The following is a 27575-nucleotide window of genomic DNA, read 5'->3' as shown; positions in this document are numbered from 1 at the left end:
CGGTCCGGGAAGACCCCACATGCCGCGGAGCGGCTAGGCCCGTGAGCCATGGCCGCTGAGCCTGCGCGTCCGGAGCCTGTGCTCCGCAACGGGAGAGGCCACAACAGTGAGAGGCCCGCATACCGGGGGAAAAAAAAAAAAAAGATAGAGAGGTGGAAACTAGGTTCACAGTTGGGTTTCGAGTCCCTGAGGATGGAGCTCGTCTATGTATGTGCATCCACAGGGGCAAGGTGTCGGAGGAGGCGGCTCAGGAATGTCTCCAGCTGCTTCTTTGATCTGTAGGCGATTAGTCCTCCCTTGTTGGCCCACTGGTCCACTCCAGCAGCGCCTCTGTTTCCCACGTGGTACACCAACTGTGGCAAGTCAAGCCCCGAGTTGGGGTTTCTTTCCAAGCACTCTTTTAAGTCCACCATTCCCCCACCCATGGCCCTGAGGATGGCGTGAGCGGCACAAGAGTCCCACTTGAACGTGGTATCTTCTGAGAAGATGTAAATGTCAACAAGGCCGAGGACAACACAGAGGCTCTTGTAACCAGCCCCAGCTGCCCGGAATATGCGCTCTCCACACACACGTGACAGTGCGGCCTTGATGGTCTCCTTTTCACTTGTACTAATGACAGCTGAGAACGGGTGGAAGCATTCCGCCTCAGAGCTGGGGTTTTGGGTCACTTGGCTCTGCGTTTCACTGCTGTTTCTTGTAGAGACGGGAGGCAGAAGTGAATGGATATTGGTCCCCATGTAAGAAAGGCCCCAGTAGCACTGTCCTTTCCACCTGTGGAAGAGAACATTCGGTTTGTGGCCGTAGGTTATCCCATTCGTTTTTCATTGCTCATATGGCTTCCCAACTTGATGATATGAAAAATATACAACATAATGGGTCTCAAGGTCCTTAAGCTTAGAAATGGATACCAAGTAGCTAACTCATTTCTAAAAGTTACTCCCTATGCGTGTTGCTGCCTGTGCGTTTGCAGGTTAGGAATGCTTTCAGTTTTTCTGTATTATCACACCCATCTAGGACAATGCTAAAATATTTCCTCTGTTCCTGGAGGCCAGAAATCCCGCAAAGTTTCACTGCCACTTTTGGCATTTAAAGTTTAATGGGGGGGGGGAGATGAACAGATAAATAATCTTTTCAATCTGCAAATCTTTCACAATCTTAAATTTTTCTTCAGTTGGTAACGCCTTTTAATTCTCTAATTCACTAGCTCCACTTTGGTTTTAATACCAAGAAAGACGGACTCATTATTTTTGGCAACAACAAAAATAGCACCTATCATTTCTCAATGTTTAACTTACTATATATGCTGGATAGTTTATTTACAGAGATGGAAACTGAGGCTTAGAGTATGTAAGTGTAAGAATGTAAATCAGTGGTAGAATCTGCATTCAAACCCAGGAAGTCTCACTCTAGGATCTGTGCTACTAACTACTTTGTCAACCATTTCTAGGTCATGATTATGCCAGCATCCAGTCCCACTTATTTTTAACTTCTTAACGACCCTTTAAAGACAACAAACACTTTCAGTTTGGAAGAAGGCGGGGTTAGAAGAAAACTATCAAAATTCCATAAGTGTAGTTTATGACTACTAAAGAACGAACAATTCTTAGTTGCTTGAAGCAAGTCAAAGTTTAATATAAATATGTAGTTCTAGGACTTCCCTGGTGGCGCAGTGGTTAAGAATCCTCCTGCCAGTGCAGGGGACACGGGTTTGAGCCCTGGTCCAGGAAGATCCCACATGCCACGGAGCAACTAAGCCTGTGCGCCACAACTACTGAGCCTGCGCACCACAACTACTGAGCCCACGTGCCAAAACTACTGAGCCTGTGTGCTGCAACTACCAAAGCCTGCGCGCCTAGAGCCCATGCTCCACAAATAAGAATCCTCCTGCCAGTGCAGGAGACACGGGTTTGAGCCCTGGTCCAGGAAGATCCCACATGCCACGGAGCAACTAAGCCTGTGCGCCACAACTACTGAGCCTGCGCACCACAACTACTGAGCCCACGTGCCAAAACTACTGAGCCTGTGTGCTGCAACTACCAAAGCCTGCGCGCCTAGAGCCCATGCTCCACAACAAGAGAAGCCACCGCAATGAGAAGCCTGCTCACTGCAACCAGAGAAAGCCCGCGTGCAGCAACGAAGACCCAACGCAGCCAAAAAATAATAATAATAAAAAAACAAATAAATTTATTTTTAAAAATATGCAGTTCTATACAAGTGGAAAAAAATATTATCTATTTCAATAAAAAACTGAAATCACAGGAGAAAAGCTGTTTCTTCTTGGCCTCTGCCATGCCCTGGAGCCCAGCAAGCATGGGCCATGGATCAGAGCAACTGTGCCCTGCACAGGAGTCCAGGGGAGCCTGAGGAAGGAGGAGGCAGAAAAGGAAGAGATGCTGGCAGTTCTACTGGGAGAGCACCCCAGAGCCAGGTCCTAACCCTGGCCATACCTACTCAGCTTTTCATTAGATCGTTGTCGCATTTTGCTGCAAGACCCAGGGCTGAGAGTAAAAACGTTAATGAAAACATGCAGATTTTTAGTAGGAATACCAAATCTACTGAGTCTTGGGAACGTCACATGGAGAGATCATCTTGACAATAAGCAAAGCTGAGGTTGTAAATTCTAAAAACCATAATATACCAAAAATTTTCATCTTTTACCTGAGGGTGTTTAGGTCTTGTGATACAAAAGGTTGGTTGATGACTCCCATCAGGGGCACGCCTGTCTGTATGTCATAGACACCAATTAAAATAGTGACACACTGAAGTCCACTGGGGAAGATTCCTTGGTTGGATTTAATGTCAGCAGAACCTTTTATATACTGATAAGTTGAATCTGAAAAATGAAGCAAATTTGTTAGGATTATTTGAAATGATTATTTAGAAGACGATGATGAATACATCTACAAACCCTGTACTATATCATTTCTCTCTTCTAATTTGGTAACTGCTATGGTCTGAATGTTTATGTCTCCCCAAAATTCTTGATGGTATTAGTAAGTGGGGCCTTTGGGAGGTACTTAAGTCCTCAATGTGGAACCCTCATGAATGGAATTAGTGTCTTACAAAAGAGGCTCCAGAGAGATCTTTAGTCTCTTCCAGAATGTGAGGACACAGTGAAAAAGTACCAATTATGAATCAGGAAGAAGGACCTCACCTAATCATGCTGGCACCTTGATATTGGACTTCCCAGCCTCTGGAACTGTGAGAAATAAATTTCTATTGTTTAAAAGCTACCTAGTCCATGGTATCTTGTTATAGCAGCCCAAACTGACTAAGATAGTAACCAATCAGTTTTTACCTTTGGGTGCCACTTATATTGAATTATTTTTTGACCTCTTGTACTTCACTTTTAAGCTGCTTGTGTTTCATTTTCCCAACTATATAGTCTTGGAGAGAAAGGACATGTCTATAGTTCCTATGGCAGCTAGCATAGCACCTTGCAAATAGCAAGTACTCAAATATCCATCACATGTCAAAATCATTTAAAAGCTAATAGCTCAGGATAACCAAGGGGATTCCTTAGAGCTCTTACTAATCAGAGGACAAGTCCAAGGTGGATGGGAAAGCCTCCTTCCAGGAATCTGTCAGGGGTGGAATTACCTTTTTGTTTGTTTTTGTCCCTCAAATTAGGAGGAAGGAGACAATGATGGTAGTACAAGAGGAAGAAATTGATGGTACTCCTGAGAAAAAGAAGCCAAGTAGCTAGGTTTCTTCTTAAAAGACTGTACATGCCAGCAGCTGACTGCCAACATCTAATGAGTTAATGCCCAGTTAAGGATGTGCCGGGCACAAGATCCAGAGAGCTAGCTAACAGAATCAATTCAGGATAGAACAAGAAAACAAGGTTTCTGTCCCTCAAAAACCTTAACTGAGGCTGATTTACCTTCAAGCAATAAAAGATTCTGGGAAACATTCTTAGTTTGTATATATAATCCATAGGCTGAATATTCTCTAATTCTCTGATGACTAAAGGCATTTCTATCATTATTAATGTGCTTGTAGGATGGGGAGGGTGGGGGGAGTTTGCCTGTTCAGCATGATTGGTCGCAGGTGTACTGGGTAGAATATGCCAGGAAGGTTGGGGGGAAAAGGGGGACTTCCGAAGATGAATACCTAGGGCATTATATTAATAGCATCATTGAGAGAGGCCTACACTTTTTAAACAATGAGCTATATACATTATGGTTCTACCATAATCATGACCACAAAATTAATGGTGAGGCTTTACACAGGACTCACAAACTGACTGCTAAGAGTCACATTCAGCTGTGTTTTGCTTGGCCTGTATAGTGGTTTTGATTGTTTGCTTGTTTAACTGAATTAGTAGCCAGTGGTTAAATTGTGAGATCTCACATAAAAACCTGGATTTTGATTTTTTTTAAAAAATCTGATGAGCTGGACAGTATTCCCAGATGGCAATAATCTGCTGGTGCTGAATGTTCTTAAAATGGCATGTGTGCTCAATTAGTTATAGCTGCTATCACTTCATTCTTCTCTCAAATTTAGCAGTCTGGTCTCTGAGGTCTTTCAAAAATGAGTTAATTCAGCTTTGTATATGTGCCTGTGTGTGTATGTGTGTACATACACACATATGTTATAGATATATGTGATAGATATATGTATATAACACACACCTCAGCTCTTCGTTTATCTTTTTTTTGGCTGCACCACACGGCTTGTGGGATCTCAGTTCCCTGACCAGGGATGGATCCCGGGCCACGGCAGTGAAAGTCATTTATCATTTTAAAAATTCAAAAATTTTAAAACTCCTAGGAGAGTTAAACCATACCCTCAATTTTTATTTTTCTAACCCCCCCCGCCAAAAAAAAAAAAAAAAAAGGATTACTAACGAAAGTAAATAAACAAAAGCAAACACTCTCTCTACTTACCTATAGGATCCACCCAAACTCCCAAAGTGTCCTGTGGAATGTTGATCTCTAGTGCATCCAGAGCTGGGTCACTAAAGACAACGTCCTGATGTACAACCTTGGCTAATGCTTCAGATGCCAACTTGTTACCATTAAGGACTTTGTTGAGAAGATCTACCGTTTCTTCCTCTGTTGGACACAGTCTCATGATAATCTTTTCCCCTAGAGTAAAGACAAACTAAAGACCGTTACATCTCAAGTTTCAGGGGAGAAAGAACAACAGAAGGGTGGGAAGAAACAAAAGCTGTGAGGGCACCTCAGACTAGGTGAGGGCAATATATCCATACCAGTGTTTCCTAACCTGGCTGATTGCCAGAATCACCCAGTGGCCTTCAAAGTCATAGCTGCTCAGTGGTCAGTCATGCATCTAACAGTGAGGAATGAATTCCAGGTGTCAAAGGACCTACTCTCCAGAGAAATGTCCACATGGGCACATGCACACAGTTTTTTGTATCTAGTTTAAGGGAGCTCATGGACCAGTTAAGAACCCTGAGTCCTTGATAATCAATCTTTTATATTTTTTGCCTTTTAACTTTTAATATACTGTGGGTCACCCTATTCACATTTGAATATGTTATTGAAAAGAATGGCGTTCTTATCAGTACAATAAAGGGCTTCTACCTCCCTAAATTGTTTATGCTCAGTAAAGTAACATAAGATGAAGTACATTCATCTTTAAATGTGGTAAAGCCGTAGGACTCTAAATGACATACATAGAATAGCTCTCTGTGAAACCACTGGAAATCAGGATGTAAGCAAAGCTGCTTCTGCAATTGAAATCCCAAGTTACCGAGTCCAGGTGCTTTACCATCACTTTAAAGACACTTCTTAGACCCTTGCTTAATCTGGTTTCCAGCCCCCGCAAAAGTAAGAAAAGAGGCTGGCAAAAACAGGCAAGTTAATAGCAACAGAAAGTCACAGAAATGCAGAATATAAATTTTTTAAAAATTAAGAAAACATGGCACTTTGGAGATTTTGTGGTACATAGACAAATACTCCTAACTAACCTAGCCATTCCAAGAACAGCAGCATGTGCATCACCTGAGAACTTGTTAGAAATTCAGAACTGCAGTCCCCATCCCAAACCTACTGAGGTCTAACAAGATCCCCAGGTGATTCATGTGATCCTTAGAGTTTGGGAAGCCCAGTGTGAGTCTATTACAATGATGATTCTGAAACAGCAAGAAACAGTCAATTACATGTAGTTCAATTCAATTAAATGAGACTGTTGGGCTTCCCCGGTGGCGCAGTGGTTGAGAGTCCGCCTGCCGATGCAGGGAATACGGGTTCGTGCCCCGGTCCGGGAGGATCCCACCTGCCGCGGAGCGGCTGGGCCCGTGAGCCATGGCCGCTGAGCCTGCGCGTCCGGAGCCTGTGCTCCGCAACGGGAGAGGCCACAACAGTGAGAGGCCCGCGTACCGCCAAAAAAAAGAACAACAAAAAATGAGACTGTTAAAGTTGGGGAATAATAATGCTAATCACTGGCACTTGCTGAGCACCTACACTAGACTCAGTAAAAGTCATGGGATCATTCAAGGGAGCAAATCATATCACATCACACCTTTGCTTAAAATTTGCCACTGAATTCCGATCATGCTTAGAGGAAAATCCAAACTCCTTCCATTGAACTTCCACTGTCTCACCTCACCTCATCCACCAGCCCCTCCCCTTCGCCACGGTTCTCTGCTAAACCCATTCTCTCCTTCAGTTCGAAGGAAAATGTACGTGGAATGCCTTTTTGTCCCTATAATTCTAGATATGTAAATGAAATATTAAAATAACTGTTTATGAAGGAGTCAAACAGGATTTTAAGTGTAGGATTTCTTACCGGTTAGTCACAGGTGTGTTTTTTTAACACCTTTATTGGAGTATAATTGCTTTATACATATATCCCCAAATCCCCTCCCTCTTGCGTCTGCCTCCCACCCTCCCTATCCCACCCCTCTAGGTGGTCACAAAGCACCGAGTTGATCTCCCTGTGCTATGCAGCTGCTTCCCACTAGCTATCTATTTTACATTTGGTAGTGTATATATGTCAATGCTACTCTCTCACTTCATCCCAGCTTACCTTTCCCCCTCTCCATGTCTTCAAGTCCATTCTCTACAACTGTGTCTTTATTCCTGTACGGGTGTTTTTTTAAATCTTAAGCTTAAATGAGATTTGTCTTCTTACTGACGACTGTCATAGAATTAAGTGCATTTTAATACACTGCCCATGAAGGAGACAAATTTTTCTCCAGAGTTAATCCAGAAATTAGTTTTCTTTGTAAACATGCCTCTAGATGTTTAACTATTTGTCACATGATCAGTGTTTAAAGTTCACTATTTTAATCTTCTACCATTAAACAAACAAAACCCCAGACAAACTAAAAACAGTTTGTTTCTCTAAAAAGGATCAGCGATTTTGATATTTTCCTCTCTATCACAAGGGAACATGGTGGTCCATCAAAGGAGAATTTGGTCCACAGGAAACTAATTAAATAAGAGTTAAAACTTGGTGGTAAAAGGAACCTTTTTGGTTGTCCAACTCCCTTTACAGAGGCTCTGAGACCAGAGAAGCCATGAGGTGATTTCAGGGACAGGGCCTCCTCTACATTCTCAGCCAAGGTCTATGGACTCCCAAGGAGGTCCACAAATGGGTTTACTTGGACCTGAAATTGTCTGCAAAACTGTGTAGATGTGCATCTTTCTGGGGGCATCTATAACTTCCATCAGATTCCCAAAGGGCCATGCAACTTTCCCAAAGGTTAAATCATACATTATTCAAATGCTACAGATGTATATCTAGAATAATACATGTGGACTTGCTAAATAATCCTAAGATGCCACATCTCCCTATCTTAAATGGCATGATATTCTGAAGTATTGAATGAAGCTTAACATTCAAATATGTTATTTACATGAAAGGCCCCCAAACATCCATTTACTTCATGATGTAAGTTGAAAATAAAAATACCATATGATTCTGAAGTATTGAATGAAGCTTAACATTCAAATATGTTATTTACATGAAAGGCCCCCAAACATCCATTTATTCATGATGTAAGTTGAAAATAAAAATACCATATGATAGGGCTTCCCTGATGTTGCAGTGGTTAAGAATCTGCCTGCCAATGCAGGGGACACAGGTTCAAGCCCTGGTCTGGGAAGATCCCACATGCCGTGGAGCAACTAAGCCCGTGTGCCACAACTATTGAGCCTGCGCTCTAGAGCCCGCGAGCCACAACTACTGAGCCCGCGTGCCACAACTACTGAAGCTCACATGCCTAGAGCCCGTGCTTCGCAACAAGAGAAGCCACCGCGACGAGAAGCCCGCGTGCCACAACGAAGAGTAGCCCCTGCTTGCTGCAACTAGAGAAAGCCTGTGCACAGCAACGAAGACCCAAAGCAGCCAAAAATAAAATAATTTTTTTTTAAAAAACATATGATAATTAAGTTATAAAAATACATTAAGATTTTTATACTTACCCAAATCATTTGTAAACTCATTGGATTCTTCTCCAAAAATTTTTTTTCCCAAGCCTGGAAACTGAATGATTCAGAGTATGACAAAAATACAACAATAAAGAAAAAAAAAATCCCAAACTTACGTTCAATTCTGAACAGATTTTCATTTTATACTTCAAATTAAATAGCACAATTAGATCTGAAATTTACAATTCCAGAAATCAATCCAAGTATAACAAGTATAAAAAGTGAAGTCAGCTTGGTTCAGTACTTAGTTTTCTAATATTTTCCTGCTCCTTTGCCCCTTTAGAAAGTCCAAATCATGGTAGAAGTCTGGTTTCCTTATGTTCTGTTGAGTCTGTAGAAGTACTTCTAGAAACTTCATCCTTCTAGTTAAGGGCCACAGAGCTAGAATGTTTACAAAGGAGATGTTTTAACTGTTGCTCCTAAACAGTACCTAAGTAGCTTATACAAGTTAATGTTATTGACCAAGTACCTGAGATGATTACTTAAGACTGGATGGAAGGTATCAGAGGATAACATTTGACTTTGTTTTCATTTTCAGGTGTGTTTTCTGTACCTGTTGGAGGTATCATTAGCCATCAGGCTAGGAAGGTGATATAGCAAAAAAGGGGAAATATTTTATTTGCCAATGATATGCGCCAATATAGAATTTGAAAAAAAAAGCTAAATAGGAATTTTCTCTCATCTCTGTATGACTAGGAAGCTTTCAGACACATTTTGCTTCTGATTTTCTCTGCAGTAAAGATAATTTCTCTCAAAATATGTGCTGAATTATGATATGAGTATGGTTCTCAGGCAATAAAAGGAAGGAAATGCTTCAAATATTTGAGCTCAGTTATTCACAGATGGTCAGTAGCTTTAATAATGCCCACAACTACTTGTTATTTTTAACTTTTTTAAAGAACAATGCAAGTCGGGACTTCCCTGGTGGCGCAGTGGTTAAGAATCCGCCTGCCAATGCAGGGGACACGGGTTCGAGCCCTGGTCGATCCCACCTGCTGCGGAGCAGCTAAGCCCGTGCGCCAAAACTGCTGAGCCTGCGCTCTGGAGCCCGTGAGCCACAACTACTGAGCCCGTGAGCCACAACTACTGAAGCCCGCGAGCCCAGAGCCCGTGCTCCGCAACAAGAGAAGCCACTGCAATGAGAAGCCCACGCACCGCAATGAAGAGTAGCCCCCGCTCACCGCAACTAGAGGAAGCCCGTGCACAGCAACGAAGACCCAAAGCAGCCAAAAATAAACAAATAAAATAAATAAATTTAAAAAAAAAAAAGAGCAATGCAAATCAACACGGGCTGGCACTGAGCCGATTCATCAATTCATCCAGGGCTGAAGCTCCAGTCTCCCAACCTGCCTAGAAACCCTTTCTGAGGCCACAGTATAGGAGAGTCATGAAACTATATTATACAAGCCAAAAGTGAATATCATTTATGTGTTCATAAGTCCTGGCATATACTTCATGAATGAACAACTGCCTGAACTTGTTATAATGCTCTGGGGCAAATATTAGCCCACAGAACTTAACGTTGATACATTTCTAATCCAGTTGCTTAACCATCCCTTCCATCCAGCTCTTGATCAGTAACAAAAATAAATTTGCTTCCTTTTTAGTTTATTGGAGCCAGATATTATAGGACATGAAAAAGTACAGTTTGTAGAAATTTCAAGGGGTCATTTATTCTCTCTTCCTGCCTGTGGTCAAGAATTCGCTTAAATGATTCTAAATGATTCCTAATATTTTGAGAATTTCATAGAAACGATTCTAATATTTTATAGGGCTTTCCGACATAAAATTCTATCCTCCCAAACCTAAAAGAAAAGAAATTATTAGATTACCATATAAAAGGCAATATAGTATTGCAAAGGGCACAGACTCGGTCAGCCTGGGTTCAAAAACCAGCCCTGCCATTCACTTGCTGTGCAACCTTAAGCAAGTTATTTAACCTCTCTGTGTCTACCTTTTCTCATCCATTACAATGAAATAATTGTTCTTACCTCATAAAATTTTTATGATTAAATTAATATATTTAAAGACCTTAGAACAGTACCTGGCTCACAGTAAGCATTTATAAGTGTCTGCTAATGTTATTGTTTGTTATTACTACTTATGAATATAATTTCTTTTCCCCAGTCAGCTTAAAAGACCTAGAATTACAATCATTGTTAGTTATAAACAATGTTTTCCTATTCAAATAAAGGGAGACTTTAAGTCTCCAGGACTCTATGAGCCCATAACTGAGGCAACCATTAGATAAATGATTATGTCAAAAGGTGGGACTTAATATATCAAGTTTAAAAAAAGTTATAAAACAGTATGTTCTCATTTCTTTTGAAATAAGTTGTATGTGCCATGTACACACATAGAAGGAAACTATTCTAACAATATTTAGCAAAACAGCTGTGGTTTTCTCTAGTGGTAGGATTAAGAGGATTCTTATTTTTCTGTATTTAAAATTTTTTTCTGCAGCACACATTTTGGTAATATTGTAGTCAAAACAAGGGGAAGAACCCAATTTGTTTATTAGAATCCAAGGTGTTAGTAATGGGGGTAGGGGGGACGAGGAGGGGCAGGGGTGGCGAGGAGAAGGGATGCTATTCTATAGAGGGGAAAAACCACAGGGGCAAATATTTTGCAACTACATTGGCTGGGACCTTTCTTACCTTGTTCTCCATATTCTGTTTTATAACTTCCTGCACCAGTACATCAGCCAGGGTCTTGAAATCAACTGCAAACTTCTTGTTCTTTTCTCCCTCTTTCTTTTCTTCTATCAGCAGCTGGAAGAGGGCTTCCTGCTGCCTGCACGCCCGGGCAATGTTGGCAGCTTTCTCAGAGACACAGAGCAGCTCCCGGAGGATACCTGACATTTCTGAACCTGGCTTTTCAGTTGCAGCGTCTGGTGGAATCGGCACCCACCCTCCGGGCCGTCAGCTGGAAAAGTACAAGAATGTGAAAGAGAAAGCAGTTCAGAGAGTGATGTCAGGGTGCCTCGGCACTGCTAACAACCCATCTGGCAGTCAACCGGTCAGCATGGCTGAACAGCTGCTATAGATCACAGTCGCATCCTCCGGGTGGAAGACTAGATATCATCTAAAATTTGAAACTTATTCTTAAAGATCAAAAGATTTATAGTCTCAAATCCATTATGCAAAGAACTGAATTTTCAGTGAAAGAAAGAATTTGAATGAGAATCTACATCATATTTACAAAACCCTAGACCAATAGGCAGGTGGATACACGAGCACAATGTTAAATTAAAGGAAAAGCCAAGTTCACGTAATGACCTTTGAATGAGCACACAAGCTTAGCAACAACATTATTAGTGCTCTTTCTTTCACCCTTTGGGGGAAGAAGGAAGAAGTGAAAGCCCGTTTATCCCATCAGTTTGGGGGCAACTTTCTAAAGTACCAAGCACCACACCAGCAAGCATCTTTGTGTCCTGCAGGACTCTGAGGTCACACTTGGGCCAGCAATCCAGGTGATCTCCCAATCACCTTTTTTTTTTTTTCTATTAAAAAAGTCCCACTAGCTGTGCTGCTCTTCTAGCAAGTTTAAATAATAAAGTGAATTCAAACATGCAACTTGTCGGGACTTGAAACGTTCTGGCTTCTAAGAGGCATGCTACCACACCTTGACATACCTATCAGGTAATTAGGAGAGAAACATTTCTCAGTTTCAATAGTAGCTGCATTTTATTGAATGCTTTAATAATTCCTATCTCAGCATTGTGAGAATTATTGTGAGGATTATCAGCCCTGCTTTACAGTCAAGGAAACTGAAGCTTAGAGAAGTTAAGCAACTTGTTTAGGGTTACACAAGACTAACCGGCAGGGCTCATACAGAAGCTCATGCTCTTTATTATCATAACAAATACTCTACTTCTTTAAAAAAAAAAAAAAAAAAAAAAGAAGTTCCTTTAATGGACTCTAGGAGGCTGAGAATTAGTACAGCAATGAAGATGTCAATGCAATGGAGTTAATTGTGAATTGTCATAGCCATTTTGTCTTAATCAGGTCTGCTTTAAAAAATATATGCTATTTTCTTAAGATTATGGGTCAACCACCCTAAGAAAATACGTCCAACCTCAACAGTGATAAAAGGAAAGTGAATAAAAACAATGAGACATCCTACTTCACTATTAGATGGGCCAAACTGTTTTTAAAGTTAATTTTCATTCTTGCAGGTGTGGTGAAACAGGTGCTGATGCTCTGCTAATGGGCGTACAAACAAGTGGGTTTCCACAGGGCAATTTGAGAAAAATCCTTAGAAAAGATCCTTAGAAATGTTATTACCTTTAGCCAGTAACTCCAGTCTGGCCCTATTTTGTGTTAAGTCACAGTTGTGTTAAAATATTTCCACAGAAGAAGGATTAGTATTATTGACAGTAGCAAAAAGTTAAAAATCTTAAACGTTGGTGCAATGTAAGATAGACTACAATGCAGTTCTTAAAATAATATTTTTGAAGAATATTTCATAGGGATATGTTAATGTTATAATATTAAGCGTATATATAGTATCATAGTATGTTCCTAATTTGTGTTTATACACACATGCACTTTGTTTATACATATAGAGTTTGAAAGGCTAGTATGTGATGTTTTAATGATAAACTGATGTTTAATGGTAATTATCACTGGGTACTAGAATTGTGGAGGTTTTTTTCATTATGCTTTTCTATAATTTTCAAATATTCTACAATAAATATATACTGCTTTTCTAATAAGAAATGATATTTTAAAATATCTTGGAACCATTAAGCACAAAGGACAAGAATTCCTCAATTCTTGGAGATAACTGTCCAAAGTGGTATTATAGTGACAACACAAACATCAGGTAGTAGAGATGATAGTTAAAAATTAAACAAAAACACCTGCCTACCTAAATGCCTTTTCCCCCCAAGGATTGAATAATATGTTAAAAAAATTCACTTTGGTTGACTTAAACCTCAACATTAAGAAAAACGGTTATATTAATACAGCTGAGGCACTTCGACTTAGAAACAAAACAATTTATGGTATCTGTATGCTCTAAATTATAAGTTATATATAATGTATACACACATGGATACATACATATCAGTAGACTACAGAAGCTCCAAGTGTATAAATTCAATAACTTTGATTATTTTGATATCTTGGTACATGTTATGAGGTTATTGTAAGTAAAGGAAAAAGAATCAATGAACTAACAGTACCTAAGCAGATTTTTATCTTAAAAGCAGCATGAAGATTTTAAGGAGTCCAGTTTGAAAACTTTCTAAATTAACAATACCAGTATTGTCTATTTTACTCAGCTTTGTTAAAGTCAATTTTTTTTTTTTTTTTTGGTAAAAGAAACACTGTACCACCACACCACTGCATAACCAAGAATCTCTCCCTACGACGCCCTCAGAACACTCAGGTGAGTTACTCACACAGGCTACAATCTCCAGGCACCACCACCACCCTTCTCCTCACACGGAAAACTCACCAACTTAGTCCTGATAGGTTTCTATACAGCTGCCCAGAGATCTGGAGTTTCTCACCTTTGAACCTGACCTTTATTTCCTCAATAATGACTATTCTCACTTCACCTGAGCACAGCAACTTGACCAATGGGGGAAAAAATAGCAGCTCTAAACTTTAGTCCTGTAATTAACAGGTGCACAGATTTTAAGAATTCATCATAACACAGTAAATCAGATTTTTCAGTTCCAAAGTTATCCCAGCACTCAACCTTAATCACCTTTTATTCTGAACCTAGAACGGTGTCTTGTCAAGCTCCAGGTTGAACACGCAGTTTCAGCTTAGGACTAGGCTTTCTCCAGCCATCCTATAGAACCATCCTATAGAACCCAGAACTTCTTTAGCTCCAGGGTCCTAACCCCCTAAAAAAAAATTTCTCACAGCTATCATCATGTACATGTAAGACTTTCTAACTAATTTGCATAGCTAGCCTGCTACTTTCTGGCTGAATGGACTATTTCCTCCAAATGAATGAGCCATGGTCCTCTGTGCTTCTCTCTGTAAGCTGCTTCCGTATCTCTCTCTCCATCTGTCCTCAATTCAATTCACTCAGCCAGGCCACAGCACTCAGGGGCATAATGGACAATTTGCCCTCACTTTGAAGGACTCAACTTGAGAGAAACTGAGGGCTACATCCAATACAGAATTTCTTCGAGTTTATTAATAGCTTGTATTAACACTCATGGAAATTATCATTCAGATGATTTTTAAAAGCAAGTTTATATATGTGTTATTGGGCTTCCCTGGTGGCGCAGTGGTTAAGAATCCCTCTGCCAATGCAGGGGACACGGGTTCGAGCCCTGGTCCGGGAAGATCCCACATGCGGGGGAGCAACAAAGCCCGTGCGCCACAACTACTGAGCCTGCACTCTAGAGCCCACGTGCCACATCTACTGAAGCCCATGTGCTCTAGAGCCTGTGCTCCGCAACGAGAGAAGCCACAGCAATGAGACGCCCACGCTCACTGCAACTAGAGAAAGCCGCGCACAGCAGTGAAGATCCAACACAGCCAAAAATAATAAATAAATGAAAATAAATAAATTTTTAAAAAAAGTTTATATATGCGTTATTGACCTAAGTTGGCTTTATTTAAACATTTCAAATACTTTAAATGAAAATTATTATAGATTCATGATTAGTAAGATGACATTTACCATAATTTAATAGCTTTGAATATAGAAGAAATTCCTTTGGATTAGTATTTAATGGGTATTCTGGCAACCACGTGTTAGAATTACCTAAGGTGCCTATTAAAAAGACAGGTTTCTGGGGCTCCATCCCAACTTAGTGAATCAGAATCGCTGGGGACAGGGGTCCAGGAATCTGTAGTTTTGTCAGCCTCCTAGATGATGCTAAACACTGAGATTTAATAGCTACTGTCCTTCAGGCTGTTCATTCATCTTTAATACTATGCTGGTAATTTCAAGGGGGCTGGCACCTGGTGGCCAGATATCTTGGTGAAACCATGTGCTAACAGTTATTCATATGCAGAGAAAAAGCCCAAGTTAAAATAATAATCGCTAACATTTCTTATGTACTTACTATATGGCAGGCATCCTTCCAAGCACTTTACATATGTTTTTACATATGTTAATTCGTTTAATTCTCACACAACCCTACGGAGAAGGTACTATTATCTCTATTTTACTGATAAAGAAACTGAGGCACAGGAGGGTAAATAATTTGCCCCAAATCACACAGCTAGGAAGTGGCTGGGACAAGATTCAAGCCCAGGTGAACCGGCAGAAACCCAGTTTTATTGACTAGAGCACACTGTTAGCCAGTGCTCTAGCCAATAAAATCCTTTCATAAATTGTTAGCTGTTAACTAAGGGAAGAAATGAGCAATCACTGGATAAATAATCGCAAGAATATTATTATTATAAGGTATATTACATAGCAAAAAGGAGAGAAACACACACACCTCCCTGATGGCTGTCAGTAGTTTGATTATTTAAAAATCACTATTTTTTTTTTGTAGTACATGGGCCTCTCACTGCTGTGGCCTCTCCCGTTGCAGAGCACAGGCTCCGGACGTGCAGGCTCAGCGGCCATGGCTCACGGGCCCAGCCGCTCCGCGGCATGTGGGATCATCCCTGACCGGGGCACGAACCTGTGTCCGGCGGACTCTCAACCACTGCGCCACCAGGGAAGCCCAAAAAAATCACTATTTGATACTCACTTTCCTTCTGCTCTCAGGAAAACCTTTCCCCTAGCTGATCCTCAGTCTCAGTGTAAACCGTCTTTGCTGGATAGTAAAAGCTCATCTATGTTCTACTGATATCTCTCTTAACTGGCTGTCTTGGCATGAGGGGCGGGGAGGGGGTCAGCTCATGCCGAATATCTAATTCCTCTTGTTATTTGTTTGCTAGGGCTGCCATAACTAAGTGCCACAGTCTGGGTGGCTTAAACAACAAATTTATTTTCTCACAGTTCTGGAGACTGGAAGTCTAAGACCAAGGTGTCAGCAGGGTTGGTTTCTCCTTGGCTTGCAGACAGACTTTCCTCTGTGGACGAGCATCTGTGGGCCTTTCTCCCTCTTTTATAAAGACTCCATTCAGATTGGATTAGGGCCCACACATATGACCTCACTTAACCTTGAACTGAGTTAAGTTAAAGGCCCTATCTCCAAATACAGTCACATTATGAGGTACTGGAGAGTTAGGGCTTCAACGTACAAATTTAGAGAGAATACAATTTAGCCCAAAGAGACCTTGATAATCTTAGCAAATGCCAACCCAATCTATTCCTTTGTCTTCTTTTTTCTGGCCAAACAGGGAACTGGGGTAGGGTTCTCTTTCCTGTTTATGTGGTCAATAAGTTTAATTCTGTAAGACAATCTTTCCCACTAGGAGCTACGCACTTTAACAGCCAAATCATTAATGATCAGTGAACACTGAAATACTCTTATAAGCCTTATTTTGTGACAACCCATTTCAAGTCACATTTGAGCAGAACAGGTTTAAAGAAGTTACATTCCTCACCATCTCAGACCAAATGTATATCTACATGTTTACATAAGATCGTGTCACAATGTCAGAAACAGTCTCTTTAGCTTTTATGGGATTTTCACATCTATTAGAGAAACACTGAGTAAACTGAAGTAGGCCAATTAGAAAAAAAAAAAAGCTTTTAAGACTTTTCCTGGAAGCCCAAATCTCTCTACAAAGACAAAACTCAATTTTAATTTCTGACCATCTTATCATCTCATCAGAACAAACAACAGATATTAAAAATCATATCTGAATAATATACACATATTTCAGACGTGATAAACAGTAAAATGGGAAAGACATAGGCTTCGGAATCAGATAGACCTGGGTTGAAAACCAGGGCTCTGCCATCAACTAGCTGTGTGGCATCAGGTAATTTACCTACCCTCTCTGAGCCTCTCTCTTCATCTGTAATATGAAGATAATACATATCTTGCAGGGACATTGTGAAGATCAAAAGAGGTATTTCTGGAAAAGTACCAAGCACAGAGCCTTGCGTATAGTAGATGACAAATGACAGCTATGACTATTAAATACAACTTCACAGAACCCACAATCACAGTCCTTACTTGAAAAATAAGAAGTCGGCAACTTTATAGGGTTCACTGAAATCTTTTCTGAAAATTTACTACTCCATTAAATCTAAAAGGCTGGAAACTACTTGTAACTCTTTGAATGACCCAGAAAAAAAGTTCCTTTATGCAGGCCAGATCTGATTGCTTCAGTTTCTGGGTGTCTGGGTGGAAACTTTGGCTCCCGGAGGCTGAAGACGACTCTGGCTTCATGGTAAACCATCTACAGATGGCTCAGGAGGGTCACTATTCTGTCAAGGGGGATACTTTGTTGGGAAATTTGTGGAGATTCTAGAGCCAAGGGTGTCTCTTTTTGTGTGATGAGCCTGCTTGTACCAGAACCTGGCCATGCCCCTGTGCTGCTCACGGTGACAGAAATGTGACAACATAGGTAAGGGCCCTCAACAAAACAGAACTGATCACTAATGAATAGGCAAGTAGGTCAAAGCATTCCTGTTGACATTCATTTCTTCCTGCAGGTAACCTACTACTTTTACAGAACCCACATTTTTGCCCATTAGACAATGACTCCACCCCATCTCCACAATTCATAAACAGAATTCAGTCTGTCACTCATCCTCTGAAGACTGGCAATTTGAAATTACTGTGTGGTGGCCCTGCCTGACTGCTATTGCTGTTGGGGAAGAAGGTCCGACTTCCATGAAATGCCTGGGTGCTTTACAAGAAGTGTTTTTGGTGACCTCTCTCAAAGGGGTGCAGCTGGCCAGGACTCTCCCTAGGTGGGCACATGCTGAGGGGCTGGCCAAGGCTCTAAATTAGCTCACATTGCTATTGTAGGGGAAACAGAGACCTTGTTCCTCTTCCCCTTCCAGGTTAGGGCTGCTTTAGGGAGTAGTTTAAAGAATGGAAGCTGCCAGAAAGGATGGGGAACAGAAGTGGGCCCCCACAAAGTATGTAATGGGCTCAACTGGAGTAACCAACGATGGCTAAAGTGCAACGTGCTAACAATAGCCTCCCCTGACATCCCTAGGAGACGCTCATCTACCCACCTGGTTACCTAGGCCAGAAGGAAAACTGTACCACAAGCATTAACAGGCATTTACAAACACTACCTTTTAGGTCATCGGAAACTGAATTGTCCTTCCAGTGTATGAGCTTTGCTCAACTTTCAGATATTTGATCATCACACATTTCTCAGCATCCACTAAGTAGTACAGCATGGGACTGCCTGTACTTCTTTAGTGCTATTTCACTTTGATCTCTGCGATGTTGCTGTCATCACTTCATAGTCTCTGATTAACTTTAGCATTTTAGTGGCTGATTTCCCACCATCTGTCCATTTACTTCCATGCTCTGGGCAGATCATTAATTTGCACATGCTGTTCCCTCTGGCTGACATGACCTTCCTCCTGCCCTATGCCTAATGTCTACTCACCTTCTCAGAATCAGTTCAAGGGCAAGAAACTTGAACAGATACTTCATAAAAGAAGATGTTCAAATGGCCAATAAATATATGGAAAGATAGTGTAACTTGTTAATAATCAGGAAAATGCAACTTAAAAGTCGCAACAGGGTATCACTGCGTGTCCAGCCAAATAGCTAAAAGTAAAGACTGAAAATGTCAAGGTTTGATGAGGATGTAGAGCAATGAGACTCATACTGCTGGTGTGAATGAAATTGGTACAACCATGTTGGAAAATTGTTTATAATTTGCTGAATATAAGCATAACCTATGACCTAGCAATTTCTCTTATAGACTTGTACTCAACAGAAATTCCTGCACATATACATTAAAAGACATATACAAGAATATTTATGATCAGCATAATTTGTTGCAGTAACCTCACACTAGAAATAACCTGAGTGACCATCAAAACTAAAATGAAATAAACTGTGGCATACTTGCAAAAGAAAATACTATACAGCAGTGAGAATTAATGAATTATTGCTATAGGCAACAACGTGGATGCATCTCACAAAAACATACTGCTGAGTGAAAGAAGTCAGACACAAAAAATATACGTGGAGCAATTTAATTAAGTTGAAGTTCAAAAAAAGGCAAAACTAACTTATGGTGTTAGAAGTTGCAGTGGTGGTTACCCTTGGAGAAGGAGGAGGGATTATTGATGGGGGTAAATGATGGGGCTTTTAGGCACTGGGGATGTTCTAGATCTGAGTGATGGTTACATGGGTGGGTTGACTTTGTGTACATTCATCAAGCTACACCCTTAGGACTTGCATACTTTTCTGTATGTATTTCTATTTAGATAGAAAGTTTTTCAAAGAGTGTGGGTGTGGAGAGAGAGTTGGCTCCTCCAGGAGCCATGCCTGACCCTCCATCTTGGGTACCTGGACCATAGGAGACCGGAGGCAGGACAAATCTCTAACCCAGCTCTCCAACACACTGTACATTGGTTTGCTTATCTATGCCCTTGTCTGGCAGGAGATTTAAACGTGCATGGTTTCTTATGACGCTTAGCGCATACCTCAGGGGTGTTCAATAAATGTTGGCTTATGAATTTTCTCTTAGCTTTGTAAATACAGAATTCATCTTTGTCATATTGTTTATTATACTTGTATTTTATCAGCATTACCCAGGTGCCATCAGGCACGTGGGCCCATATTTATTTATATCAAAGTCTACATATATTCTACATTCATTTACAAAAACAACCAAAGCTGTATCTGGATGACTAGCAACTGAACCATATTTTTGAGCACCAGATCGGAATCTGATATTATGCTCTGACATCTGGAGGTGACCTATCTTGATTAATTTTGTTGATTAAATAGCCAAAAATGGTAAGTTTAATTTGGTTTTGTTAGAGAAGACATTAAATATGGGATATGTATATCCATCTATTTAACCTTCACATTTCTCCCTCCCTTCTTCCCATTCTTCAAGTAGCGTTGACATAAGACGCCCCTTTCTAGGCTGATCAGTCCACCTCACTCTAGCTCTAGCAAGGCTACTGCTGGACCATGTTAGTCCGCATTTTTGCTCACTGCTGCTGCTCAAAGCAATAGATCACAAAGAAGTCCTCTATCCTCAAATGTTGTTCGGGTAGCTTGTAAATGGGAGCTTGTGCTAAAGTAGTGTGTCCCAAATTAGTAAGAATCAATTGAAACACTCATTAAAAATACAGATTTTTAGACTTTTCCCCTGGAGATATTGATCCAGTAAATCTGGGTTGAAGACAGGCAATGTCACTCATCTAATTTTTATTTGACAATTTAAGGGAACACCAGGTGCAACAGTCAACTCTGTCTCTCACTAGTTACTCAGGAGCAGAACAGGGAAAGCTATAGCTGCTGCGACTAAGAATAATGGCCTTGGTCGGCTAAGGGTCAACTATATTGTCTTTTTTGTAACAAAAATTAAATGCTGGAAAAAAAATGCAAGTTGACCTACATAATAAGTATTCCACATTAGCATAATACTTGCCTAAAGTATACATTTCAATGGCTTCCCAGAATGCATTTGAAAAGTATGAAAAAATATTCCATTTAGAAATACTTTTAAATTTGTTAGTGACCCTCTTTTATCCTCTTCTCCGGAGTGAGAAACACTTTCACTAAATAGAAACGCTTTTCTATCTGCTGTCTTCCAACTATATGCTTAAACTTTTATATGCTAAGAGATGTTCTTAGCATACAACCGAGGTGTCACAAATGAAACCTGAAATCACATAGAATATAAAAAAAATGGAAGTAGATTCAGTGTAGCTATCTTAACTGTGGGAAAGAATAAATATTTTTAAAAATACAAATTTAATGCCTAATTCAAGGCAAAAAGAAAGATGTATGGCTTGTAAAAAATTTTCCAGCAGAATATTATTTATAGCTTTGATAGTTGTTAATCTTATAATTAATTGTATTAATCCTCAAATCCATTTTGAACGTTTCCTCTTGCATGTAACGTTTTTCAGTCATTTTATCTTTTCTTTTGAACTTTTGCAACACTTACTTTCCGTACCAACTCATTTAACACTTCCCTTTTATGCTCTACATGGGCCACCGTGGGTGTGTGGTATAAAGAGCCTTGTTTAGGCCACAGGGGAGCTGGTTCTTAGGCTCTGCTTGGCCTTTAACCAACCAGGTGTAAAACCCTGGCCACATGTGTAAGCTCTCAAGGACTTGTTTTTCTCATTTCTGTAAACATAAAAAAGGAAAAGAAAGAAGAGACAGAGAAGTTGGAAGGAATGATTTCTATGGTCTGTTCCAGTTCAAAACTTCTCTATTTTTTAATATCCACTTTCCATATAAAAGAGGTTGGAGACTATTATTCAGCCTTAAAAAGGAATGTGGGGCTTCCCTGGTGGCGCAGTGGTTGAGAGTCCGCCTGCCGATGCAGGGGACACGGGTTCGTGCCCCGGTCCGGGAAGATCCCACGTGCCGCGGAGCGGCTGGGTCCGTGAGCCATGGCCGCTGAGCCTGCGCGTCCGGAGCCTGTGCTCCGCAACGGGAGAGGCCACAACAGTGAGAGGCCCGCGTACCGCAAAAAAAAAAAAAAAAAAAAAAAGGAATGAGATTCCGGTACATGCCTCAACATGGATGAACCTTGGAAACATTATGCTAAGTGAAAGAAGCCAGACTTAAAAGAACAAATATTGTATGATTCAACTTATATGGGGTACCCAGAATAGTCAAATTCATAGAGACAGAAAGTAGGACGGTGGTTACCAGGGCTGGGAGAAGCAGGTAATGGGGAGTTATTATTTAATGGATCCACAGTTTCAGTTTGGGATGATCAAAAAGCTCTGGAGATGGATAGTGGTGATGGTTGCATAACAATGGTAACGTACTTAATGCAAGTGAATTGCACACTTGGAAATGGTCAAAATGGTAAATTTTATGTCATATATATATATTTTACTACAATTTTTTAAAGAGTAAAATACAAATAATATTACAGGTTCAAAAAAATGTACATTTTTAAGGCATTTGATGTTTATCATCTACCTAATAAGGGCATAATAAATATTTGTTGGTTGAATGAAAAAAAAAAAGTTGGGACGGGGTCATGAAAATTAAGTTGAAAGAGCGCACTAGGCTCTTTGCCTTGTAGTTGATTTTGACTGCAATCACGCTGGTTTTTATACTTAATGTGTGTTTATATGCTACAGTGGTTTGGGCTAATGAACATTATTAGGAAGGCCTAAGCCCACCCCCCCATGCCTGCACTTGGGGCACCATTATTCTCTCTATTATACGCTGTAGGTTCCTTGAGAGCAGGATACACAATTTTTCCATCTCCTCATGAAACACAGTGGGAGTTCTGTAATTTAATTGACTGATTTTCATTCCCTTAGAGATAAACATGTTTAAAAGGATTTTCTTGCATTAAATTTAATCTGTAAGGGATTATTCATTATGCAAATTTTAGGATGATAACTGTTAGGAAACATGATTCAAACGAGTTCTTTATAGAACTTCTTAGAAGATGGTTATTATTATTTATTTCTGCAATGATAAATTACATGACCTAAAATATATTCTCTGAATATTATAGCAAGAAAGTAAAGGTGAGTGATCACATTGTGTACCATTTTGGCAGGCTGGGTTTATGGCAGCATATCTCTTATCATTCTACTTCCATTTTGTAGAGGTAAATGTTTATTTTTAACAGATATTGACAAATGTTGACTACAACAATACATAATACTGAATGTAACATATGCCTTCAAAGGAACATAAAATGATAGAAGAATATTTATAGTACCTTTTACTTGAAAAGGTCTAAGTACTAAAATGATATAAATGGCTCATTAAAGCCACTCCAATATACAAATATACTTAATGCTCTTGCATTCTTGCTAATGCTGCAACCATAGATAAAAGTCTAAGCTAGTTAATATTTACCTTTTTGATCTGAGTTTTCATTTCTATTTCCCCCATTCTTTGCTATTCATGAAGCTTACAATCAACCATCTTTTTAAAACAGACCTTTCATGATTCCCAGATCAAACTGGGATTATATGTGGTTATATGTGATTCTTGCAAATTCTCAGGAATTAACTAGAGGGGTTTTCTAGAACTTGGAAGATAAGATCCTATTTTTAAAACTACTGATGATAAAAAAAATCTTTTTAAGTACATTAGGATTACCTTAAGCAATATTAAATAACGTTTTCCTTTGGTCATTTGAATTTAATCCTGTGCAATTTGTTACAACTCTCATTCGCATCGAGGGAAACCTAACCATCATCACTCTGTAAAGAAAAGGACAAATTTAAGTATCTATTGAAAAAGTTAGCAAATATTTACATTAATTTAAACTTGGATAATTAAGTTAAAAGATTTTTAACATTTAGTTGATTAAAAATAAAACAAGAAAGCAAAACAACCCTCCTCCACTCCTAAAACAAAAGAAAAGAAAAAAAAGAAAATCAAAATAAGAGAGAAAGAAAGAAAAGGAATGGAGAGAGAAAGAAACTGATACTTTCCATTGTGGTAATTCATCTTAATGAATTATTTTATAGATTAATACTTTATTTTGTCAATTTGTTTTTATATATAATTGACCACATTTTATGCTGAAATAAAGTTTTTTCTTTTTTAGATGGTGTTGGGTCATTTTAATAAAAGTTATAAATAAGTTACTATAATTTGCATGCTCATCTTCCCTGATTAGGAACACAGAAAAAGTAACAAATAAGTCTGTTATATGAAAGAGAAATGATCAGGCACAAAATTTTGCTGTAGATTGCTATCACAGTAATCTGCACTAAAAATCCATTAATAAAATGCTCTTATAACATTAAAGGACTTGAATTAAGATTGCCTACCACAAAAAAGAGACTGAACATGTAAAAATGTTTGCTGGGCTTCCCTCATGGCGCAGTGGTTGAGAATCCGCCTGCCAATGCAGGGGACATACATGGGTTTGAGCCCTGGTCTGGGAAGATCCCACACGCCGTGGAGAAGTTCTAGAAACAAAAAGCACAAAAATATAACATGAAAAATAAGCTAGATGAACATATCAGATTGATGATGGCAGAAGAAAGGGACAGTGGACTTGAAATACCATAGAAATGACCCAATCTAAATATTGGAGAGAAAAATGATTGGGAAGAAAATGAACAAAGTTGCTGAGACCTTTTGAAATCCCAGATGGGAGGACAGAGGGAGAGAATGGAGCAGAAAAAAGTACTTAAGAAGTAATGATTGAGGGACTTCCCTGGTGGTGCAGTGGTTAAGAATCCTCCTGCCAATGCAGGGGACACGGGTTTGAGCCCTGGTCTGGGAAGATCCCACACGCCGTGGAGCAACTAAGCCTGTTCACCACAACTACTGAGCCTGCGCACTAGAGCCCTTGAGCCACAACTACTGAGCCCGTGAGCCACAACTACTGAAGCCCGCACGCCCAGAGCCCGTGCTCCGCAACAAGAGAAGCCACCGCAATGAGAAGCCAGCTCACTGCAATGAAGAGTAGCCCCCGCTCGCCACAACTAGAGAAAAGCCCATGCACAGCAACGAAAACCCAATGCAGCCAAAAATAAATAAATAAATAAATTTATTTAAAAAAAAAAAAAAAAAGTTTGCTAAATTCAATCACCCCAGAAGGCTTGACTACAAAAGGATATAAAAGTTTCAGATTTCCTAAATGTGTGACATCATCATATTAGCAAAACCACAGCTTCCATTTAAGAACATGTTATGTACAGGAATGCTAATAGGTTATGTCAGCAACAGTTATTTCCCACTTGTGTTTCCCAATCTTGCCTTTTTTGTTTGTTTTGGTTTGCCCTTTTAAATTTTTATCATTTTGGCCTATTTTAAGTATCTTCTTTCCCTTAGAAATTCTAATTCAGGAAATCCCTAGTAGCAACCTGGGAGTCTTTTTTTTTTTTTTTTCTGTGGTATGCGGGCCTCTCACTGCTGTGGCCCCTCCCGTCGCGGAGCACAGGCTCCGGACGCGCAGGCCCAGCGGCCACGGCCCACGGGCCCAGCCGCTCCGCGGCACGCGGGATCTTCCCAGACCGGGGCGCGAACCCGGCCCCCCTGCATCGGCAGGCGGACGCGCAACCACTGCGCCACCAGGGAAGCCCCTGGGAGTCTTTTTAAACCAATATTATCCCCCCTTCCTCCCACTTGCCCACTACCCTAGGTAATTTTTTAAATTAGACAAGTCTGGGAACCACTACTCAACACTAATCATGGGAGATGGGAAGCAAAGTGCTGTCAGCTCTGCCTTTATCTCTAAACTCAAAATCAAACAAAAACATCAACGTAGAGAGTTTTATTAGCTTCATTACAAGATTCAAATATTTTAACAAGGACATTTACTGAGGACACACATCCAGAAAAAGTTCTCATATACACCATCCTCACGTTTAATAAATGAAGAAGACACTTGGTTTTATTAATCACTTTATATAACATCATTATCTTTTAGGCAATTTGTCTACAAGATGAAATAGATTAAGATATTTTCTAAGTGGCAACAGAGACAGAAACAAAAGCAGAAGTAAATATATAATGAATAACTTTATAACTTTTGTTTCACAGGCCTTACATGTCAAATAAGACATGATCATTTTTTTTCAGAACTACCACAACTATAGCTGTAATTTGAATCTGTAATAAGATATTCCACATTAAATGGCATGAGTCCAAGCTGCAGTTTCCAACCAGGTGGTGATTTAGTCAATAACTTGAAAAGAAACGGTAGCTTTCTCTATGAAAAAGTAAAATGTAACTTTATGCCTTTTACATAATTTTCTTCATGACTAAGAACTAACTGCAAGAGTAATATAAAAATCCACAAAAGCTTAAAAATAAAGTAGATTCTAAATAAGAATGCAAACAAATATCTGCCTTGAAAAAATGAACTCTTCTATTGCCCCTTTTCCCCCCTTCTATAACCTATTTTAAAAGGTAAAAAATGAGGTCACTTAGCTAATTCATCAGTCAATAGTAGTTCAGTGGATTATTTTCATCATTAGACTATTATCAGGTTGAGCAGGGCTGACCTTTACCAACTTCTTCGGTTTCAAAGCTAGGAATCACAGCAAAACGGCCAAAAAATGTTTTATTCAACATGTGGGATGCACTCAAGCGGTCTGTCCACACAGCCTTAACCCACTGTTCTTTTGAAGTGAACGCCATTCACACAGTGGGCAAACTTCTGCTTATTCAACGCCTTAAAACTTGCTTTAAAACGGAAAATCTCCAAAGTACACACCTTGATTGTTTATATGTATTCTTCATGAATGTACTAAATAATCTAGGCATTTTTTTCAGGCTCTTCGTGTCTAACAGTATACACGATTCGGCCAAACCCATGTTAAATATCCGCATCCCCCCGCCCCACTACTCTACTCTGGCCACACCAACTAACTCTGCACGTCTCACCAGACCGCCTTTCAAAGTGCAGTGAATTAAAAGCAAGGAGGCAAAGACTTTTTCTAAATATAGTCCCTTCATGTTATTTTACGCTCATCTAGTAGGTCACTAGTGGCAGCCAGCAGCAATGGACACTAACAAGCATCTCTCAAAGCAAAACCAAGGGGCGCTTGACAGCTACGCCATCTACACTTTGAACCCGGGCCACTGATCTCGACAACTGTCAGATCAGCTTCTTCGACCTAAAAATGCTGATCGAATTAAAAAAAAAAAATGTTTGCCAATCTTTCTCCCCACCGTCTACTTCTTTCGGGTCGTTTCTGCGGAGCCCAGGGAGCCGCAGGACTCGAGAGCTCCTCCGCCCGGCTGGTTGCAGCAACGATGTGGGCCGGGCCGGGTGGCAGCCTCGCTGCAGCGGACAGAGGTCATCACAGGCCGGGCGGAGAGGCAAGGAGCCCTGCTGGCCCAGATTTACTCACCTACTTTCCGGAGAGGCGATGGGTGCGTGCTGGTCGCCCAGCCCGGGGACCCGGATCGGAGCAGGAAGGGAGGCTGTGGCGCCGAGGCGAGGGGGGCGTAAAGAGGAAAGCGTATTACCTAAGCCGGGATGCGGAGCCCAGAAGGAGGTTGCAGACTTTCCCTCCAGAAAACGGAAGAGGCGGGGGAGGAGGAGGAGGAAAAGGCGGAGGAGGAGGTGGCCGGGCGTGGGAGGCTAGCCGAGGGGCGCCGGGCGTCTGGCCGCAGGCTCAGCCAGAGGGCGAGGGGCCGGGAGCAGGACGATGGTCATCGGAGAGCGAGGCGCA

The 27575-nt window shown here is 40.5% G+C and overlaps 1 protein-coding gene across 4 annotated transcripts; it reads right to left on the bottom strand.

Annotated features, from left to right (window-relative positions):
* Positions 1–29: 29 nt before the first annotated feature.
* Positions 30–27575, bottom strand: INPP1 (inositol polyphosphate-1-phosphatase). 4 transcript variants are annotated; one of them, XM_007104437.4, is made up of 7 exons: positions 27370–27426; positions 23533–23636; positions 11060–11327; positions 8397–8457; positions 4890–5090; positions 2659–2833; positions 30–771 (listed from the first exon to the last, which is right to left on the bottom strand). In XM_007104437.4, the coding sequence occupies exons 3-7, from the start codon at positions 11261–11263 to the stop codon at positions 204–206; spliced, it is 1209 nt and encodes a 402-aa protein (XP_007104499.2). In that variant the 5' UTR covers positions 11264–11327; positions 23533–23636; positions 27370–27426; the 3' UTR covers positions 30–203. The 4 variants fall into 4 exon arrangements, with proteins under 4 accessions (XP_007104499.2, XP_007104498.2, XP_007104497.2 ...); XM_007104436.4 differs by lacking the exon at positions 23533–23636 and having other exon boundaries at positions 27370–27575; XM_007104435.4 differs by lacking the exon at positions 23533–23636 and having other exon boundaries at positions 27252–27401.

This window comes from Physeter macrocephalus, chromosome 2 (assembly GCF_002837175.3).
Source record: "Physeter macrocephalus isolate SW-GA chromosome 2, ASM283717v5, whole genome shotgun sequence".
Lineage (NCBI taxonomy): Eukaryota > Metazoa > Chordata > Mammalia > Artiodactyla > Physeteridae > Physeter > Physeter macrocephalus.
This window is presented reverse-complemented; position numbering and strand designations above follow the sequence as displayed.

Excerpts from the sequence above, each read along its gene's own strand:
- INPP1 (XM_007104436.4), bottom strand. The coding sequence starts at position 11,263 with ATGTCAGGTATCCTCCGGGAGCTGCTCTGTGTCTCTGAGAAAGCTGCC. Across the intron at positions 5,091-8,396 it reads TGAGTTTACAAATGATTTGG|GGGAAAAGATTATCATGAGA; the intron begins GTAAGTATAAAA and ends TCTTTACTCTAG. Across the intron at positions 2,834-4,889 it reads AGTTTGGGTGGATCCTATAG|ATTCAACTTATCAGTATATA; the intron begins GTAAGTAGAGAG and ends TTCATTTTTCAG.